Genomic DNA, 19,881 nt, shown 5'->3' with positions numbered 1-19,881 from the left:
TGTGGGGGATGGGCACAAAATGAAGCCTGAGTTAAAATGGCTATTAATGGGGCACCTGGGTGGCCCAGTTGGTTAAGCATCGACTCTTGACTCTCACGGTTCGTGGGTTCAAGCCCCTCATCGGGCTCTGCACTGAAGGTGCAGAGCCTACTTGGGAGTCTCTCCCTCCCTCTCTCTCTGCCCCTCCTGCCCCCACCTCTCAAAATAAATAAACGAACTTTTTAAAAGCGGCTATGAAAATGAACGTTTCAGTCTGGTGTTTGAAGACATAGATTTTTTTTAAGCTGGTATTGACTGTAAAGTGTAACATTAGCAATAAAAAATGGTGATGCATACCAGGGACCTTCTTTCTTACCACAATGCTTTAAAAAGCCATGCAGAATGCAGCACAAAGGTTTGTGTGCTGGGAAAAAACAGAGGCCTGCCATCCTCAGGCTCCAAGGGTACTAGGGGACCATGGGGTGAGGGTAGCTTTCCCAAAAGCTCACAAACTGTGGTTGCAGCCACTCCAAACCTTATGCTTCTTTTTTTCCCACCTCCCCTCCAAAGGCCTAGCAGAGTCCTGGGCCCAGTAAGCATCTGAACACAGTTATTAACTGATTGCAATTTCTAGCAATGAAATGCATACCATTTACAAAGTGTCTGCGAACGTGGTGATTCTTACCTTTCAAGTCCCCTGATATCGCAAACCGAATAGCAGTTTTGCCTCATATCCCTTTCCAAAGAGGTGGCCAATGTGGATGCATCCATTTCTTGCTGAAGTCTGCATAAATGAGGGGGGGAATCCTGACGACGCATCGAGGAAGTGGCCCAGGGTCTCTCTATGTCCTGGTCCCATTGTGCCTTGCCAGTGGCCTTTTGGAAAGACTCGGGCCTGGGACCCAAGCTTTCCCCTGTGTCTGGGGAGGCACTGTCCCTCCGGCTGTCCTCTTGATCCAGACTCGGGCTCTGCTCAGAGTCAGTGCAAGTTGCCCTGATGAATTCTTTGTCTGCTGAGAGCACAGGTGTCTATTAAAAGAAATGCTAAGGGTTATTGGATCAATGGTGCACACTAAGCAAAGTCTAAAAAGTGCTTCTTTTAAAAATAACCATTTTTTTTTTTTTGTGATTGTAGGGCAAAGCAGTTAAAAGATGGACTCTGGGGTCAGTCTCCCGCTGTCAGGACCCCAGCTCCCACTGGGCCCGAGATGACCCAAGTAACCATCTCTAAACCCCTTAGCTTCAGGCATTGGAAGCTCTTGATAAATGTAAACATTATTTTTAATAATTTAAAAACTTCAAAAAAACATGGAAGCAGAAGTAACACTGACTCTTTCTCTCACTTTCCAATAAGAAATGAGTTTTGTAAACTCTTGTCTTTATCTGTCCTCATCCATGATGGCTCCTTTTCACAGCCTCATCTCCCTTCCCATCCTGATTCCCTTCCCTAGGTGTCCCCCTCACTTCTCCAAACATTACTTGATTGCTCTCAACTGTTTACATCCCTGTTGGGCCTTTTAGGTTCTGATTTTGATGACACACTGTGCACATTAACACCGTTCAACTTTCTATCGGAGAAAAAAATCTAGACGTCGATGGAAACTATGCATTGTTTACAGCACAACTTTCTGGGTTATCTGACTGTACTGTATTTTCCACTTTGAGCTATTTCATAACTCTGTATAAACAAATTTGTTTTCCTCTGAAATCTCTTTCGAACCAGTTTTAATATCTACCTGGTTCCTTCACTGAATGGGTTAGATAAAATCTTTAACATATATTCATTTCTACATCTATGTGAGAGTCATGATTTTACCTTTTCCTGAAAATTATCTTTTAGCACTTCCGTCCCATGACCTACACCCCTGATGTGACAGAGAACACAGACTTTAGAGCCAGACAGGGCTGAGCTCCCATCCCTGCCCTCACCTGTAACACAGATACTATTGCTCTGCCCCCGACACTGGATATCTCCTCGCCTTGCCAATTGCCCACTCCTCCAAACGAGAGGGAGCTATGTTTCCAAAGCTACACTTTTATTTAATTATAAACCACGAATTCTTATTAGTCTACTGATACACAATGTAAATTATAAGGGATATACCAAAAATTAAAATTTGAAGTGGATGAGATAAGAATAAATAGTAAGAGCATTTATATTTTCTCTTGTAATGAGACCTCCAAAATCTCATTTTCAACCATTCCTCTCCCGCCAACTCATCATCCCCAGTACTCACTCTATAGCGATCCTTCACCCTCTTCAAGGCTTCCAGTCCATGGTACGTTACCACCACCACTTCCCTACTAACTCCACCCTCTTCCTCTGCTAAGATTCCATGGTTCTATCCCATAAACACGCCCTTAAAAATAAAGAAAACCCCGAGTTCCCATTCTGTGTTACGTGCCTCCATTTTGCCTCGATTCAGTGTTATATGCAGGTGCCATATTGTAATTCCAATTCCTAGTGACATTCTATGTGGGCTTTATGCCTGCTTCTGAGCCACTGACTAATGCCAAACGTATGGGCACAGGTGTCAAGTGGGCACTCAAGACTTCTAGATAATCGTTCTCCACTTCCTTTGTGAAGTCAGTTTCCTGTTCTCTCCTATTCTCTCTCCCTCTACTCTATTTCTCATCTCTCTCCTCAACCATCCCCCTGACCTTGCCTCTTACTTGACAGTGAAAATGGGCACATTCAGATAAGAATCCTTCACCTCCCCACAGCAATCAGTCGACCAGCCTGCATCCCTGTCCCAACCTCCTCCAAGAACCAAGTCATTCATTTCTCTGTTCTTCAAATGCGTGCCTGTACTCACTATTTCTGTCAGTGTCTCCCCACTTCTCCTGGCACCCACTCCACCCAGGCCTCTGCCTACATCATTCAAATAAAGGAGCTCTGATCAGGGTCTCCAGTGACCTATGTCTTCTAAAGCCAAAGGACAATTCTCTGTCTTCACCTCACTCTGTCTCCTGGCAACATAACTGGTTTCTCCGTCCTTGAGAGCATCCTTTACTCACTTACTCTACTTGAGTTTCCTTTGAACTCTGCCCTTGCTGGTTTTCCCACCACTCCCAGGCCCCTACTCTTCTGCTATTTCTTTTTTTTTTTTTTAAGTTTATTTAGTTTGAGAGAAAGACAGTGCGAGTGGGGAAAGGGCAGAGAGAGAAGGAGACAGAGAATTCCAAGCAGTGTCCACATCATCAGCATGGAGCCCAGTGCAGGGCTCAAACTCACAAACTGTGACATCATGACCTGAGCTGAAACCAAGAGTTGGACACTTAACCGACTGATCCACCCAGGTGCCCCTGCTGTCTCATTTCTTTGAACTGGACCTTTCAGTGTGTGGGCAGATCCCATGGCTTACTTCTCTGCACTCTTTCCCAAGGTGATCTCATCCACGTCATGGCTTCAAATAACATTATTTGCTGACAATTCCCAAATCTACCTTTTCCAGCCCTGACCTCATGCCAGGTCTCCATAAACAAATGCCTAATTGACATCTCCCCCTGACTGTTCTATGGCATTTCAGTTCTAGATGCTATTAAGAACTACCACTTCTCTGCCGCGTACTTTAAGCTGCATTCTGTAAATACATTCCATCTCGGCAAGTAGTATCGTCATTCAACCAGTTGTCCAAGGCAAACTTTGCTCTCTTTCCATCTGACCACATCTAAGCCAAAAGTAATCCTTTGGGCTCTACCCCCCAGATGTATCCTACATCTGACTACTTATTATCAACTATTTGCCTGCAACCTGATTCCAAGCTGCATGCAGTATCTTACTCGAATGACTGAGGGCTTCTGTGCTCCAGTCCATCTCCAGCTCAGTGGTCTTTCTAAAGTATAGACCAGACGAGGGTATGCTCCTGCCTAACCCTTCACCCTCAAACCACTTCCAGCCCCGTGGCCTCCCATCGCAGCCAAGATGCAATCCGCACATGGCCAAGACCTATAAGTCCCTACACAATGTGGCCCCTGACTCCCGCTATAGCTTCTCCCCTTCCACATTCCCCTCCATTAACTGCAGTCCAGGCACACCTGTTACTTTTTGTCCCTCAAACATCCAGGTTCATTCCTTCACACCTGCTATCACTTCTGCTTGGATTGACTTTACTCTAGATTTTGTATGACTGCCTCCTTTCCATGATTACTTTATTCTAGTTATGAACTAAATGCTCCCTTCATTGGTCTTCTATCTGACCTCTGAAGCCACATGAATGAATGAAAATTCCTCTTCCACTTGGCCTTCCAGTCTGAGGAGAAAGAAAGCATGCCTACCACACCTCACTCCAAGCCCTCACACGGGACTTTTCTGGGTCCTCCCAGGTGGATCTATTCTCCAGAACAGAAGGACCATTTTTTCCTGGCATTTCCCAGATACCTCAGCAAAAACACAAGACACAAGCCCTGTGGCCTGATCTTTGTGCGTGTGAAGCTTGACCTTCGCACCCTGGTCAGTTGCTCAACACAACTGCTATACCTACCTTCTTTTCCAAGCTGGCAGCTTTCTGATTTCCCTTCCTTGGCAATTTTATACACCAAAGTGTATATCAAATGACCTCTTGGAGTCCAAGAATCAAAAGGATCTGGGTCACAAAATCCCCTGTGATATCTCTAGTGACTGTCACCCCAGTGATAAGGGACCGATTTTATCCACATCTTATAAATGATGACTCATGAGACCTAGAGAAGTCAGGCAATTGTCCCAAGGTCCATGCAGCCAGTGAGTGGCAGAACAGGTGCAGGTGATTGCAGGGTACCCACACAGATCCCTCCCCAGGACGAATCCCTCATCTTCCAGCTGCTGGGAATGCTGGGTACTGGCAGCTCACAGCTAGCCTTTCCACAGGAATCATGCTCAACTCAAGGGAGCTGTCTCAGCCAATGTCAGGTCCCCTCTGGGGCAGCCCCACTCCAGCGCTGGTTGATACAAAATGCAAAGGCACAGGTTCTCTTGCCCTAATTCAAGACGGCTCAGAGGGGCCATCCCAGCTCCAAAGCTCCCTGTGGCATGAACACAGGCCCCCGTTGCAGCTGCACACAGTAACTTCCCTGACTGTCCAACCCTGCCTCCCTCACCCTCACAGGGGTGTCCCCAAGAGCTGGCTCCATAAACCTCCTGCACTCAAATCTCTGCTGCAGAGTCTGTGTCCCGGGGACCCCACAAGTGGCATTGCGATCAATTTTATCTGTCAACTTGGCTAGGCCACAGAACCAAGGCACGTGGTCAAACAGGAGCCTGGATGTTCCTGGGAAGGCATTTTTTAGATGAGATTTGCATTTAAATCAGCAGATTTTGAGTAAAGCAGATTACCCTCCATGATGTGGGTCAGCCTCATTCAATCAGTTGAGGGCCTTAGGAAAAAACAACTGACATCCCCAAGAAAGAAGGAATTCTGCCTCCAGTATGCCTTGGGATGCACACTGCAACACCAACTCCTCCCTAGGTTACCAGCCTATTCTTCAGAATTTAGACTGCAGCCCCCACAACCACGTGAGTCCATGCCCTAACTGCCCCCCACCTCCAACTACCCATATACCCGTACACATACACACCCCGTAGATTCTATTTCTCTGGAGAACCTAATATAGGTATCAAAGCAAAAATTCTGAATTTTCCTGATTTCGATGCCTCTTCTTTGCACTAGACCATACATGTCTAATTCATGCTTTAGGAGGGTGGACATACACCCTGTTCTCCATTTCATTCCTCACAATGGAAATTCTTACCTTCCCTCAGTCTGGTTTTGTATGGATTCCCCTTGATCCTCGTTTCCCCTCTCTGAGGCTTGGGCTGCCAGAGGCCCTGGCTCCAGAAGATTCACAGACAAGATCTAAACATGTTACTTCTCTACAGGAAGACCCAAACATTGGACAGGCAGAGTAGGGAGGGCAAGGAGAAGAGAGAGATAGAATCTCATGAACTTCTCACAGACTGACGTTTGGAGGCCAGCTATTTTCCTGCCCCAGTGGAAGAAAATGGCATTGAACCCTACCTAAAACAAAGTGGGGTTTCTCAGGACCCACCAGACAAGAAAAGGGGTGCTTGAAGGCACCAGCGGGTACCACCCCATCTTACCTGCCATCCCTGGTCTATCTCAGGCAGTGCACCTGGAGGGGGTCGGCAAAGTAGGAGCGTGACTTCCTGTGATGCCCCTCGCAGTAAATGGAGCACCTCCTACGAGAAACCAAAATCTGTGGTTAGATGTGGGAGTGGCATAGCTGTGACAGCTCCTCCTTCGGGCTCCCCACTATCTCTCTGGCACCATCCCCTTGATCTGTTTCTCGCCTCCAGAGAATTCTGGAGAACACTGCTCTGGGCCTGACTTCCTGAAGGGAGAGAAGCCAAAGCCACGGGCCTGAAGTTCCCATGCAGGCAATGCAGACGTGCTGGGCTAGAAGTGGCCAGGGTCTGCCCAGGGTCTTTTCATGGCAGCACCTGCCAATACTGATGCCTTTTCTTCACTGAGAGAATGACTCAAGCAAATAGCTATTCATCACTTCAACCTCCCTTTCCTCTCAGCACCCCCTCATCTCAGGGGCCATCAGTCATGTACGCTCCGCCACCCCAATCTCTAAAGATTGCCCCTTGGCCCCGAGCTTTGCTCCACTGCTCAGCTCGGCGTTCAGAAGCTCTCACCTGTGAAATTGCAGTGCCTTCTTCTCTGCTCCCTGCCTCCTCCAGTGTCACCCACCTCCCTTCCTCCACATTGTTCAAGAGAGCTCTTTCCAAGCACAGATATAACCAGGTCCTTCTCCTGCTGAGCTCCCCCTCTGGCTCACCTCACACTCAACGAGCTCTGCAGCCCAGCACGCAAGACCCGTTCTCACCTGCCTCTCGCCCCCACTCTCTCTCTCCCACCTGTCCCCTCTGCTCCCATATCCTAAGCTCCCACCGTGCTGAGCCTCTCCCTCCAACCCACTCTCTCAGAGCCCAGGGTGCCTTGACAGCTCCTGTTTCTTATCTAGGCCAGGATTTCTCGGCCTCTCGGCATTACTGACATCTTAGTCTGGATAACTCTGTTGTGGGGCTGTCCTGTTATGGTAGGATGTTGAGCAGCATCTCTGGTCCCTGCCCACTAGATGCCAGATGCCAGTTGTGACAACCACAAACATACGTGAATTTTTTGCCAAATGTCCCCTGAAAGGTAGTATCATCCCCACTGGAGAACCGCTAATCTGGACGCCATATAATACCCGCCCCCCCCCCCCCTTGGCGACAATGGACTTCCACAGAATGTGTTTCTTCCCTCCCCGGTTCCCCGGGGCAAGCAGCTTTGTCTCTCAGGACACTTGTTTTCCACAGTCGGGTCTGTTTTCTTGTTTGTCCACACCACTGCGAGCTCTGAGACCACGTGTATGGCCCGCCTCTGTGTCTTTAGTTCCTCAGAGAGCTGCTGACCCAGCACTGGTTCTCTCAAAACAGTTGGCTCCCACACTAGATAGATGAAGGTATCACCACCCAAACATACGCTGTCCCGAGGATTCCCCACCTCTCACAACCTGGTCCAGAGTGACTAATCCACCTTGCTCTGTGCTCTGGAGGTGGGCCTGTGCAGACTGAAGCCACGATTCCTGTTGGGCTCAGCCAATGGGAGCATGGGCAGGGATCAGAGACAGGAGGAGAGGGAGGTACTTCCTGTTGGGCTCAGCCAATGGGAGCATGGGCAGGATCAGCGGCAGAAGAGAAGGGAGGTGGATGTCTGTTTTTCTGTCTTCCTCCTCATGGGGTTGTGCAGAATGGCTGGGTCTGCCACCTAATATCACAGCTCATGTCACCACGTCCACTTCACCAGCTCTCTCAGTTTCCCGGGTTGTATAATTGCTCCTTCCCATATGCCTTTGGACTTGAGAGGGGTGGACGGGGAAACTGCACCCATTGTTCCCAGCCCCAGGGCTCTATACTCTCCATTGAGCTTCTTAACAACCAGCTCACACCTTTATTAAACTCTCCTCAAGTGACTCAATTTCCGGCCAGGACCCTGACTGATATGCATAATACTTCATTGAGATTTTGTGCATATGCATAATATTTCATTGAGATTAAGACAAGTGTCCACTTTTCACTCTCTCCCTTCTTTTAATTACATTTTTGATCACATACAGGACAACCAATGCAACACGACACATCAAAAACTGTAAATTTAAAAGAGAAATGTGAGGAAGGGCAGAAAAGGACCTACTGTAATCTCTTCAGCCCATATATCCCCCTTCTGGAATTTTAGGTGTGCTTTAGCCAGCACAGAGCCAGGGTTTTATCTTCGCTTCCATTATAAACCTAATTAAAAGCAAGGCTTACTCAAGGTCAGATATTTAAGAACTGAGACAGAAAATTAAATGTGAGAATGTTCCACCAATTGCTCTCTTTATCTGATCCAGGCCCCTGGTGTGACTTTCGAGAGCCCAGGGTATTCCTTATGTTAGGTGGGCCTGAAAGAAACATGGGTGGGGTCAGTGTGCACACAGGGCCAGATGGTCTCCTACCTGGAAGACGAGGCCTTCTGTGGGCCTTCCATTCACCGCCAGGATAATGTCACCAACTGCAATGGCCCCGTTCTCCTCAGCCGGCTGCCCTGGGAAAAGCCTCTTAATTCTCACCAGATCATTCTTGAGATGGCTGCAGCTCTCTCTTTCCATCTGCATGAAGCTGAATCCCAAGCCACTGGCATTCTTTTTCAGAGTGACTTCAAACTTAGGACCTGTATTGTGGGATGCGAACAAGACAAATCTGACAGCAGATTACGAACGAAACTGACCAGCCTTAAAATGCAAACTGTCAAGCAGGCAAGAATTATTTCTGCTTTACACAAAAAGATTTCATTTTGCTAATTTTTATGACAGAGTCCGTTACACTTAGATCCATTAGATCAGTGCTGTCCAATGGAAACAAGGTGAGGTGCAAATGCAAATGACGAACCATGTATGTAATTTCAGTTCTCAAACAGCTACATTTTAAAAAGTAAGATGGGGCACCTGAGTGGCTCAGGCCCTTAAGTGTCCAACTCTTGATTTCAGGTCAGGTCATGATCTTACGGTTCGTGAGTTTGAGCCCCGCACTAACAATGCAGAGCCTGCTTAGGATTCTCTGTTTCCCTTTTCTCGCTGTCCCTCCCCCACCTCTCTCTTTGCCCCTCTCCCACTTACACTCGCTCTCCCTCTCTTTCTCAAAATAAATAAGCTTAAAAAAAAGTAAGAAGAAATAGGTAAAAATAAACTTAATCATATAGTATACTTAACCCAATATATCTACAATATTACCATTTCAACATGTAATCAATATGAAAAAATATTAGTGAGAGATTTTGCATCCTTCTTATGAACTAAGTCTTCAAAAATTGAATATGTATTTTATTAATTTGGATTGGCTATATTTCAAGTACTCAATAGCCACACATGGCAAGTAGCTACCATATTGGACAAAGCAATTCTAGATAATCGGCAAAGTTTATATGTAAAGATATAGTTTATAGACAGACATAATATGCCCATATCGTTTAGTAAAACGTATATCATATATATTCCTACTACTCCTTTAGAACCTCAATCACTTTTAGCACACTTCAAACAAAATTTTGATCACTAGACCATGGAGAAAATTATGGTAAACTCTGTGGAAATTTTTTAGCTGCTGTTTTGTTCAGCCATGTGGATGGACCATAAGACAAAACAGCTACCTCTGGGCACCAAAGAGGGACACAGCCTCAGGAACCTCCATAGTCTAACAGCAAAAGAGGTCTCTGGGTCTCTCCTGGTCTGCCTTCAACTCAGTTGGCAATCGATCAATAGGACAGAGCACTGGCTGGTAAACCTTAATTTGGGGCAAGAATGAAAGCATCTAACGCTTTTAGGTTCAGGTGTATTGTGCGACCAACTTCACCATCACTGCCATTAGGCCCCTCCCCCCATCTGATAGTTTGTCAAAGGGCCTCACTGGAGTGAGCAGAGGAGCAATGAAAAAGGAAACAGACTCATCTTATGCACACGTGTCCCCCTCCACCCAACCCCGTCACTCACTATGTCTACCTTATATTCAACCTGACTTACACCTTCAGGAAAATCTCTATAAAGGGATTGAAAAATGGCTAAGCTCCAAATCATGAAATACAAAAGAAATACATGTTTTCCTAGCAGGAAACAAAGTCACCAGGGAAGTGCAAAGAGGCCACCTCTCAGAAGATACGCAAATGATGTCCCTGCAAACCTATGGAGGTTTACGGTTTTAAATGATGCTAATAGCAAGGTTAGATTTCTGAGCACCTTCCTCTCCCAGCCTGCCTCATCATTCCCCAGATCTTTTGTTACAAATATCTTGGCTGGAATGTGGAGATCTGGTCAGGAAATGCATGATCCTTTCATTCCAATTTCATTCCTACATATTTACACACAAGCATTCGGGCAGCTGATCAAGAAACCTCGGAAAACTGGGGGAGAATTATGCCTAGCAATTGTTTGGGGACAATGTATTTTTTTTCCCAGAAACATATTCCATCAGATTGGCTTCCACTGCATCCGAAAGCCAGCCACATCGTGCTCACTGTCCTTTGAGAACCCAGAGGAAGCCTTCCTGCTCTCTCTTTTGAGTTGAGAATTCAAAGGCAGCACAGGATGACATAACAATAGTAACACTCAATTCTCTCTTCTCTCACCATCTGTCGCTGAGACACAGCTCGCAGGCCTGCCGGGCAAGGCTGTTGCCAAGGAAACAGCCGTGCATCCGTCTGCCATCCTGCCATTAACAGAAGGACACTGCTGTGTGGTCCTGGGGCCTCTTCTCTCTAAGACCAGTCTTGCAACCTAGAAGATGGGTGGACAAGCTCAGTTTACACTTCATGTAGCCACCAGGAGGCTCTCCCTTCGCCCTGCAATTGCTTCTTAATTTTCTGATACTTCCACCAGCTGCTTCATTTGAATCTCAAATGAAAATCTTCAATCTAGCCTCCTTGTTAGGATCCAGAGCCATATTTTCAAGTGCCTGTTAGACAAATGTTCCTGGAGGTAACACATGTACCTCCATTTCTGTGTATTCAAGGCCACATTCATCTTCTTCCTCTCTCACATCCTCACTACCCTCTCCCCATACTGCCTAAAACATTCCTCCCCCCGCACCTGCTTTCTCAGAACATGGAACCATCCCTCAATTAATTTCCTAGAGGCCACACTTGCAGTGATCCAGCTTGCCCCCTTCTGCCCTCCAAATGTCCATCTGCTTTCTAAGACTTGCCTGTTCACCATCAGAAACATCTCCCCCCAGGGCTCCCCCTCCCCCATTTCCTCCCCTATTGCCAATGCCCAGCTGGACTGTGGCAAAGCTCCAGCTAACTTGGCTTCCTGGACCCTATCTTCTCCTCCTCAGTCCATTCTGCCCTTGGCTACCCGTGGATTGATCTAAGACACAAACTGAACATGTAACACTTTTTTTTTTAACTTACACCCAAGTTAGTTAGCATATAGTGCAACAATGATTTCAGGAGTAGATTCCTTAATGCCCCTTCCCCATTTAGCCCAACTCCCCTCCCACAACCCCTCCAGCAACCCTCAGTTTGTTCTCTATATTTAAGAGTCTCTTATGTTTTGTCCCCCTCCCTGTTTTTATATTATTTTTACTTCCCTTCCCTTATGTTCATCTGTTTTATATATTAAATTCCTCATATGAGTAAAGTCATATGATATTTATCTTTCTCTTACTGACTAATTTTGCTTAGCATAAGATCCTCCAGTTCCAACCACTTGGTTGCATATGGCAAGATTTCATGCTTTTTGACTGCCCCGTAATACTCCATTGTATAGATATACCACATCTTCTTTATCCATTCATCCATCAATGGACATATGGACTCTTTCCATACTTTGGCTATTGTGGATAGCACTGCTATAAACATTGGGGTGCGTGTGCCCCTTCAAAACAGCACACCTGTATCCCTTGGATAAATACCTAGTAGTCCAATTGCTGGGTGGTAGGGTAGTTCTATTTTTAGTTTTTTGAGGAACCTCCATGCTGTTTTCCAGAGTGGCTGCACCAGTTTGCATTCCCACCAGCAGCGTGCAACACTCTTGATCAAAAGATATTTGAAAATGACATATCGGATAAAGGGCTAGTATCCAAAATCTATAAAGAACTCACCAAACTCCACACCCAAAAAACAAATAATCCAGTGAAGAAATGGGCCGAAAACATGAATAGACACTTCTCTAAAGAAGACATCAAGATGGCCAACAGGCACATGAAAAGATGCTCAACATCACACCTCATCAGGGAAATACAAATCAAAACCACAATGAGATACCACCTTACACCTGTCAGAATGGCTAACATTAACAACTCAGGCAACAACAGATGTTGGCAAGGATGCGGAAAAAGAGGATCTCTTTTACATTGCTGGTGGGAATGAAAACTGGTGCAGCCGCTCTGGAAAACAGTGTGGAGGTTCCTCAAAAAATGAAAAATAGATCTACCCTATGACCCAGCAATAGCACTGCTAGGAATTTACCCAAGAGATACAGGAGTGCTGATGCATAAGGGCACTTGTACCCCAATGTTTATAGCAGCACTCTCAACAATAGCCAAATTATGGAAAGAGCCTAAATGTCCATCAACTGATGAATGAATAAAGAAATTGTGGTTTATATACACAACGGAATATTACCTGGTAATGAGATAGAATGAAATATGGCCTTTTGTAGCAACGTGGATGGAACTGGAGAGTGTTATGCTAAGTGAAATAAGTTATACAGAGAAAGACGGGTATCATATGTTTTCACTCCTCTGTGGATCCTGAGAAACTTAACAGAAGACCATGGGGGAGGGGAAGGAAAAAAAAAAAGGTTAGAGAGGAAGAGAGCCAAACCATAAGAGACTCTTAAAAACTGAGAACAAACTGAGGGCTGATGGGGGGTGGGAGGGAGGGGAGGGTGGGTGATGGGTATTGACGAGGGCACCTGCTGGGATGAGCACTGGGTGTTGTATGGAAACCAATTTGACAGTAAATTTCATATTAAAAAAAAAAAGTTTCCAATGATTCCCATCACCTAGAGTCCAAACCCCTAGCAGGGTATCCTCAACCTCTGCCAATCTGGCCTCCCTTTTCTTTCTGGTTTGATTTCCCATCCTTCCTCCCGACACACTCTTTACTCTTGTTACACAAAGCATATTTCAGGAACCAGTGGCTGGACATCACCTGGAAGCTTTTTAGAAATGCCAAGCTTCCATTCAGGGGCTTTGGCCCTGCTAACATTCCTTCTGCTGCCATTGTCATTCAGCACCAAGCCTGTGATCCCAGAGTGACAATTCCTACCTGTTATCGCTGCCAGCAAGATGCCAGCAGCAAGCAAGAAGTACCTTTTCTAATCACGTTCATTAGAAAAAGTCTAACAGAGAGTACTAATAAATTATGACTCTGTTCTCAAGTTAGGTCAACCAAGATCACCAGCATAAGTTAATTGCACTACAAACCAGAAGACTGCTTTTGGAAAGGAAGCAAGCAGGGGCCCTTCTGCTCCCTCAGTTTGCCAGAAGGGCCCACAGGAGTCCTTCCTCTCTCTGCCAACTCCCCAGTTACTTAGAGGGCAACGCCAGCTCTGTGGCTTAGACACTGAGACATTAAAGGCTCCCACCTTCAGGACAAGAACTGAACACAGCATGGTAACATCCACATGCTGTTTGGGCGCTGCACAGAATAACGGCTTCATGCCTTCGGCTCAGGGTGTCTTGAATTTCTACTTCACTGGGAAAAGAATCCCAGGACAATGTGGCCTGAATTTACCCAGGGTGATGGGAATAGCATGAACTGGGAAGAGGGTGCCTACAAGTGCAAAGGCCAGCTGGTGACCGGTCCTGAGAGCCGATGGAAGCACTGGTCAGCTCAGGCTGGAGCGGAGAGTGTGAGAGGGCAGCCAAAGCGAGGCGCAAGAAGTCGCTCCAGCACATCAGCTCTGTTAAGCTCTCTGATTCTAGAATCTCAGCAAGGGAAAAGCAAGTTTTCCAAGGGTCTTTGCAGGGGTGAGGTATTCCACTTGGGAAATCTTTCTGCTTCCTCCTGGCTTTCACATCACCATAGAAAAGTGAAGAAGTGAAAGAGAACAAAAAGACAAAGAAGAAAGTCTTGTTTGGTTTCCTGCCTGTCCGTCTCCCACCCAGAAGCAACTGCAGCTTCTGATGTTGTCCAGGAAAGCTCTGGAAGGAAGAAGAACAGCTCCCAATAATGGTGCACTCACCTGCCCAGAACCCTTGAGGCACTGCACAGCCTGCTTGTGGGTGAGGCCACACAGACTCACTCCGTCCACCTGCAGGAGCCGGTCACCTGGGAGGGGGACAGATGTCATGTCTCTGAGCTCCCGAGGCTGAAGGAAGCACTCCTCTGGGAGGCCCCTGCCCAGCACCCTTCCATGCAGCCTCAAGGAGGGACAGGAAGCTGAGCTGTGAGGAGCCCAGATAGGTCCTGGCTGCCAGCCACCTCTCTGGACATCTTTATAGATAAATGATACAGAAATCTTTCTATTATTGGCTCACAGAGAGGTTGAGCCAACTCTGTAGAGCCATATCCTTCCTCCTGTTTTCCTCCGAAACCATTCTTGAAAGTATTTTCAAGTCACTTAGGGATTGTATTTATATCCCGAGGATGTTTTTTATCTCAAAACAGGTCAGAAAGACCTGGTTGATGCCAGAGACACAGGAATTCTAGAGAAATTAGAAGTGACTAAGATCCGAGGTTCCCTTTCTAGCTCAACTGGCCATTTTGGAGAGCAATAAAAGTCACCCCCTTGCTTCAGTGTAGTGACTGTGAGGAAGGCCAGAGAGGAGGCTTGCCAGTGTCCTCCCTGGATACCAAAAAGTGGGGTCACCAATGCATGCTCTGTCCTCCATGGGAAGCACTACTTTCTCCCATGAAGGCCAGCAGCAATGGGCTTATTTAAAATCTCATATTTTAAAATCACCTTTTGCTTCCCAATGTGCCACTACAAACATTTGATCCCCTTGTTAACTTATCATGCAGGTGGAACAGGTTAAATCAGCCCCTTTCCCAGGTGAGGAAACCAGGACCTGGAGAGGCCATCATTTGCACAAAGTCTAGGGTGGGAGTGAGGCAAGGCCTGGAGGCTGGACCCCCCAGGCCAGGGCTCATCACACGACTCAATGCAGTTCCCAACATACTCTGTCCCTTACCCCGCAGGATCTGCCCTTCCTTGGCAGCTGGCCCTCCAGGAACGATGGATTTCACGTAGATACCCCCACAGGGCACGCTTGTGTTAATGCCACCCTGGAAAACACAATGAAAAATTCACCACCTGTCTGCCCCCTCCTGAAAGAGCCTCCCCAGCCTCCCTAAGAGATTCCCCCATCTGCCTGACACTCTATCCCAATACCTCATTTCCATGTGACAACGTCACATACTCACTTGTTCGTCCAGACTACATTATTCGCTGTGCAGCAAGGTTAGATGCCCAAAAGGAGTATAACAACACAGCCAGCATGAGGGAGCTGTGCCCCACACCCAGCCCAGCACTGACCCATGGCAGGTGTTCAGAAATTGAAGTCACATCGACGCGCCACATCATCTCTCCATAAGTAGCAAACAGCATACATGGATGCAGGCACAGGCCCAAAGGCGGGCCTGACACATCTTGTGTGCTTGAGTTTTGATTTGTAGGTACAAACTTAGAATTAACTACACAGTGTTCTATTACTTACGTTTGTTTTTCTAACTTAACAATAGATCGCGAACATCCCTACAGGTCACGAGATGAAGATCTAAGTTTATCTTTTCTTCTGATTTCTTCACACATGTATCCAGCAGTGGGAGTATATCATTTTTGTGCAGTTTTTTTTTTCCCCCTTCCCTCCTCCAGGGTCTGCAGATAGAGCTTAGAAGCCAGTGCAAAGTGATCACCCTGGACTCCACTCTGGCCAAGGTGACTCTGTTCTGTCCTTGGAAGTGGGAGCACCAAGCTTCACCGTGACGCTGCTCTGGATGACCATGGGTCACCCCCACTCACCTTCAGCTTATGTCCCTGCAACCCCACTCTGCTGCGCCTTCCTGGTTGTACAGCATGACCACAGAGTCAGGACCCCATCACCCAATTCCACCTGCACTGCTTGGAGTGCCTGATCATCCTAAATCTCCCAGTTTGTCTTTGAACTCCTAGCCCCACCCCAACGGAGGCCCCACTGACTTTCTTGGCTCACCACTTCTTGCGTGCTTCTTGTACCCAGGACCACATTATCAGAGGTTGCTATATGAGTGGAATGCCCACCAAGGCTACAGATGAACATCTTTTCAACCGTGTACTTCCCGAGCTTGCCTAATAATTCTTACAGTCACGCTGAATCCAAGTGTCCCATCTTCTTTAACCAGTTCCACAAAGTAGATTTCACTGGCATTGATTTCTGAAGGTGGTGGAGGACAAGACGTACCAGCATCCTGCCCCTAAAGAACACAAAAATAAAGAAGGCATGAAGGCACTTGCCCTTCGTAAGCCGATAGCACCTCTCAGCTCTCACCAGGATTACGCACCAAAAGAAGCATGAATTTCAGCTTCAACAGGGATCATTTCCAGCTTTATCAGATCTTCCCTACATGACCTTGGCCCAGTCCCTTGGTCTCTCCAGCCTTGGTTTCTCAACCCACAGAACTGGCATGAGAGATCCCCTTCTCACTGTGACTATGAATCATACCCAGCACATAGCAGGGCTCAATAAATATAGGTTCCCTCATGTTTCCACTCAAGATGCACATATCATTTTGAGAACTAAAGCCATCTAGGCACTTCCTGGTAGCTTCACGCATGACACCAGCTAAGCGATGTTGGATACCAGATATACAGTAGCTTCTTGAACAGAAAAAACCTCAGGGGAAACTCCGATCATCCCTAGCAAGAGTAGCTGCACTGGAGCTCTACTTAACAGTGGTTGAATGCCTGAGGAAAGGTCAGAAGACAAGAATTATCTACCACGTGCCAGGGATTTAACTCCATACTATGGCAATTATCGTGTGTGATTTGTTTGTTCATTCATCCAGTCATGTAACAACGTTAATTGAGCACCAATTATGTGTCAGGCATTGTGCAAGTTGAGGGGACAGCAGTGATAATACGGACCTGCCCCTACTGAACTACTGTTTAGTAGGGGAGAAACTTTTAGTGAACTGTACCCACGGGTGGAGATAGAGCCACGGACTCTGGAGATAGAGCCACACAGACTTCTGTCGTGTCTGCCCCCTTTACTTAGTTGCTTTTGGTTCACCATATTGGAAAATACCATTACTACAATAGGAAAATAAACAGGCTGAAGTAAGCTAGAAAATTATCAGTCCAACAGAGGAGGTTCCAAAGAGACCGGCATAAAACAGACGAAACTCCAATTGTTCCAGAGACAGTCTACCCTACAGAGTCTGGCAAGATGTTTTGTCCAAACTTTAAAATCCAAAGAGTAAAGCAGCCACTAAGGGTGAAGTCCAAAGCAAGAGTATAAACCCCACTATGCCACTGAAAGTTACCAGCCTGCAAAACTGGCCTTGTGGCCCAGAAGAGCCTGTCTTGCACAGGTTCCATAGCCTGTGCCATGGTCAGCTGTGGCTTTGGAACACCATCACTCCCGTCAACTGCTCACCAAAAACTAGCTCACAGGTTTGCAGCCTCAGAGACCCCAACCTGAATCCCTCTTGGCCCTGCTTCCTGCCAAGGAGGACCTTCTGAAGTACAGCCCTATGGTGAAAGCTTCTGCTCTACAGTCCCACTTCGCGGATTCAAATCCCAACTCTACCACTCACTCCCTGAGAGACCTCGAGCATATTCCTTTCCTCTCGTGCCTCAGGTGCCACACCTATAAAAAGGGTTGATGATAATAATTATCTCATAAGCTTGTAATGGCATCTACGGCCATACCACCCTGAACGCGCCCTATCTCATCCGATCTTGGAAGCTAAGCAGGGTTGGGCTTGGTTAGTACTTGGATGGGAGACCACCTGGAAATACTGGGTGCTGTAGGCTTTTGCCTTTGGCCTTTGGCCTTTGGCCTCCTTTACCTCTCCTTTGGCACCCTCCCTCCCCAGGGAGCACGGCTCCGGCCAAGCTTATATGATATAAAACATATAGATGCTCAGGATCCTGCCTGACACATGGTTAATCACTCCATAAATGTCCGCTGTTAGGATTATCCTCATACTGACCCCTTATCCCTGCTCTTCATGGGGTACACTGTCCAGCTGAGGCACCATGACTGATTAGGAAGGAGCTAACATTCCTGGAGCCCTACTGTGAGGCAGATCCCAGGCACTTCTGTCCCCACAGCTCTGTGGATAGACATTACCTCTACTCATAAAGGATAAAAATGAGATGGAGAGAAGTGGGATAACTTGTCTGTGTGAACCAGAGTCCCAGCAAGAAAGCAAAGGTGTACAGGCTCAAACTGGGCCATGGAGGAGAGCCTGTGTGAGGCCTGCTTTCAGAGGTGGTGGCATTTAAAGAAACCAGCAAGGAGGGCTAAGGACACTGGGGCCAGAAACAGTAGGGTCTCTTACTTTCTCTGAGCCTGAGAAGCAAGAGGAGGGAATGAGTGATGGAATCTACAGGGTAGTTCTATGGTGAAGAGCACCTCATACGAGCTGTGCTTTCAGAAGAGGGACGAGGCCAACCTGAGCACAGGCAGGGTGACAATATTGCCCCCACCCACCCCCAACTACTGACTCAACCAGGGTATAAAACAATAGCATATACATATATTGGTCTCTCTTCACTTCCTGGCACAGAGCTCCTTCTACCCTTGTAATTTCTTAAGTCTTAAGAGACTGGGAGAATATTTTATACTAATTTTTGGTCTTTGACCCCAGTTCCTGACACAAAGCTCTCAAATCCCTTGGAATTTCTTGAGTAATAGTCTTTTGTTCTAAAGGGGCAGCTCTCGGTGGGTTTCTGGATAACTTCAGGATGGGGGCTAGTTACCAGAAAGACCAAGCCATGATTAGAAGCTTGGAACTTTCCACCTCACTCGACTCCCCATTGATTTTGGGGGGGGAGGGGGAGGGTGAGAGGAGCTGGAGAATAAGTTAATGATCCACCATGCCTATGTGATAAAGTCTCCATAAAAATACCAAAAGCATGTATGTGCTGGAAGGATGGCATACCTCAACCCCATGAGGACGAAAGGTCCTGTTTTCAGGATCCTTCCAGGCCTTGGCCTATGCATCTCTTCACTGGTTGTTCACTTGCACCCTTTAAAACATTCTCTGTAATAAATTGGTAATACCGAGAAAACTGTTTTCTTGGGTTCCATGAACTGCTGTAGGCAATTTTCAAACCCAAGGGGGAGACATGGGAACCTCCAATTTGTAGCCAAATTTGGACAGAAGTGTGGGTAACCTGTGGATCTACTACTTGTGATTGGCTTCCCAGATGGAGGCAGTCTTGTGGGACTGAGTCCAATCCCACAAAACCTGTGGGACCTGGTGCTAACTCCACTCAGTTACTGCCAGAATTGCTTCTGGTGAGAAACCCACACAACAGTGCCGTAAGTCTGATGTCGTAAGTGGGGTCCTGGTGTGAGAGTAAAGGAAAGCAGAGAGTTTTTTCTAGACATAGGGCCTCTCCTGGGCACAGCCAACGAGTGGACAGAAGGCTGACACCATCTATGAACATCAGCTTCGTGGGGCCCAGAGCAGAAGGGAGAAAGTTCTGGAGGGCAAAAGGAGACCTTTCTACCAAGTGTCCAAGGAGACACAGCTCAAGGCGGTGGTGCTGGGACTGAAGCTCATAGCCCTCTGTATCCCAAAGGTGGCTTGTCTTCTTCCTCCCTGGCGTTGTCAAGAGAAAAGCCATTGAGTTGGATCTCGAGGGACAACTAGAGGCCAAGAATTATGGAATGCCTGATTGTCCATACATGGCCCTTGGTAGCAGTCAATGTTATTACCAGTA

General features: G+C 47.0%; 1 protein-coding gene and 1 non-coding gene across 3 annotated transcripts in view; one reads left to right on the top strand and one right to left on the bottom strand.

The window, feature by feature from the left end:
- FRMPD2 (FERM and PDZ domain containing 2) overlaps positions 1 to 19,881 on the bottom strand; it is a 101,270-nt gene that overhangs the window by 9,480 nt on the left and 71,909 nt on the right. For both annotated transcript variants that reach the window (XM_030335233.1, XM_030335238.1), the window contains exons 22-28: positions 16,290 to 16,400; positions 15,140 to 15,233; positions 14,191 to 14,276; positions 10,626 to 10,773; positions 8,464 to 8,678; positions 6,059 to 6,157; positions 665 to 1,008 (exon numbers count right to left, since the gene is read on the bottom strand). In XM_030335233.1, coding sequence (XP_030191093.1) covers positions 665 to 1,008; positions 6,059 to 6,157; positions 8,464 to 8,678; positions 10,626 to 10,773; positions 14,191 to 14,276; positions 15,140 to 15,233; positions 16,290 to 16,400 — 1,097 coding nt within the window. The remainder of the gene's footprint in view (positions 1 to 664; positions 1,009 to 6,058; positions 6,158 to 8,463; positions 8,679 to 10,625; positions 10,774 to 14,190; positions 14,277 to 15,139; positions 15,234 to 16,289; positions 16,401 to 19,881) is intronic.
- On the top strand, positions 17,843 to 17,961 carry LOC115527864. Its single transcript, XR_003973090.1, has one exon. It is a non-coding gene; the product is annotated as a 5S ribosomal RNA (ribosomal RNA).

The sequence above is a fragment of the Lynx canadensis genome, chromosome D2 (assembly GCF_007474595.2).
Source record: "Lynx canadensis isolate LIC74 chromosome D2, mLynCan4.pri.v2, whole genome shotgun sequence".
NCBI lineage: Eukaryota > Metazoa > Chordata > Mammalia > Carnivora > Felidae > Lynx > Lynx canadensis.
Note: the sequence above shows the minus strand (reverse complement) of the source record. Positions and strands in the feature narration are given on the sequence as shown.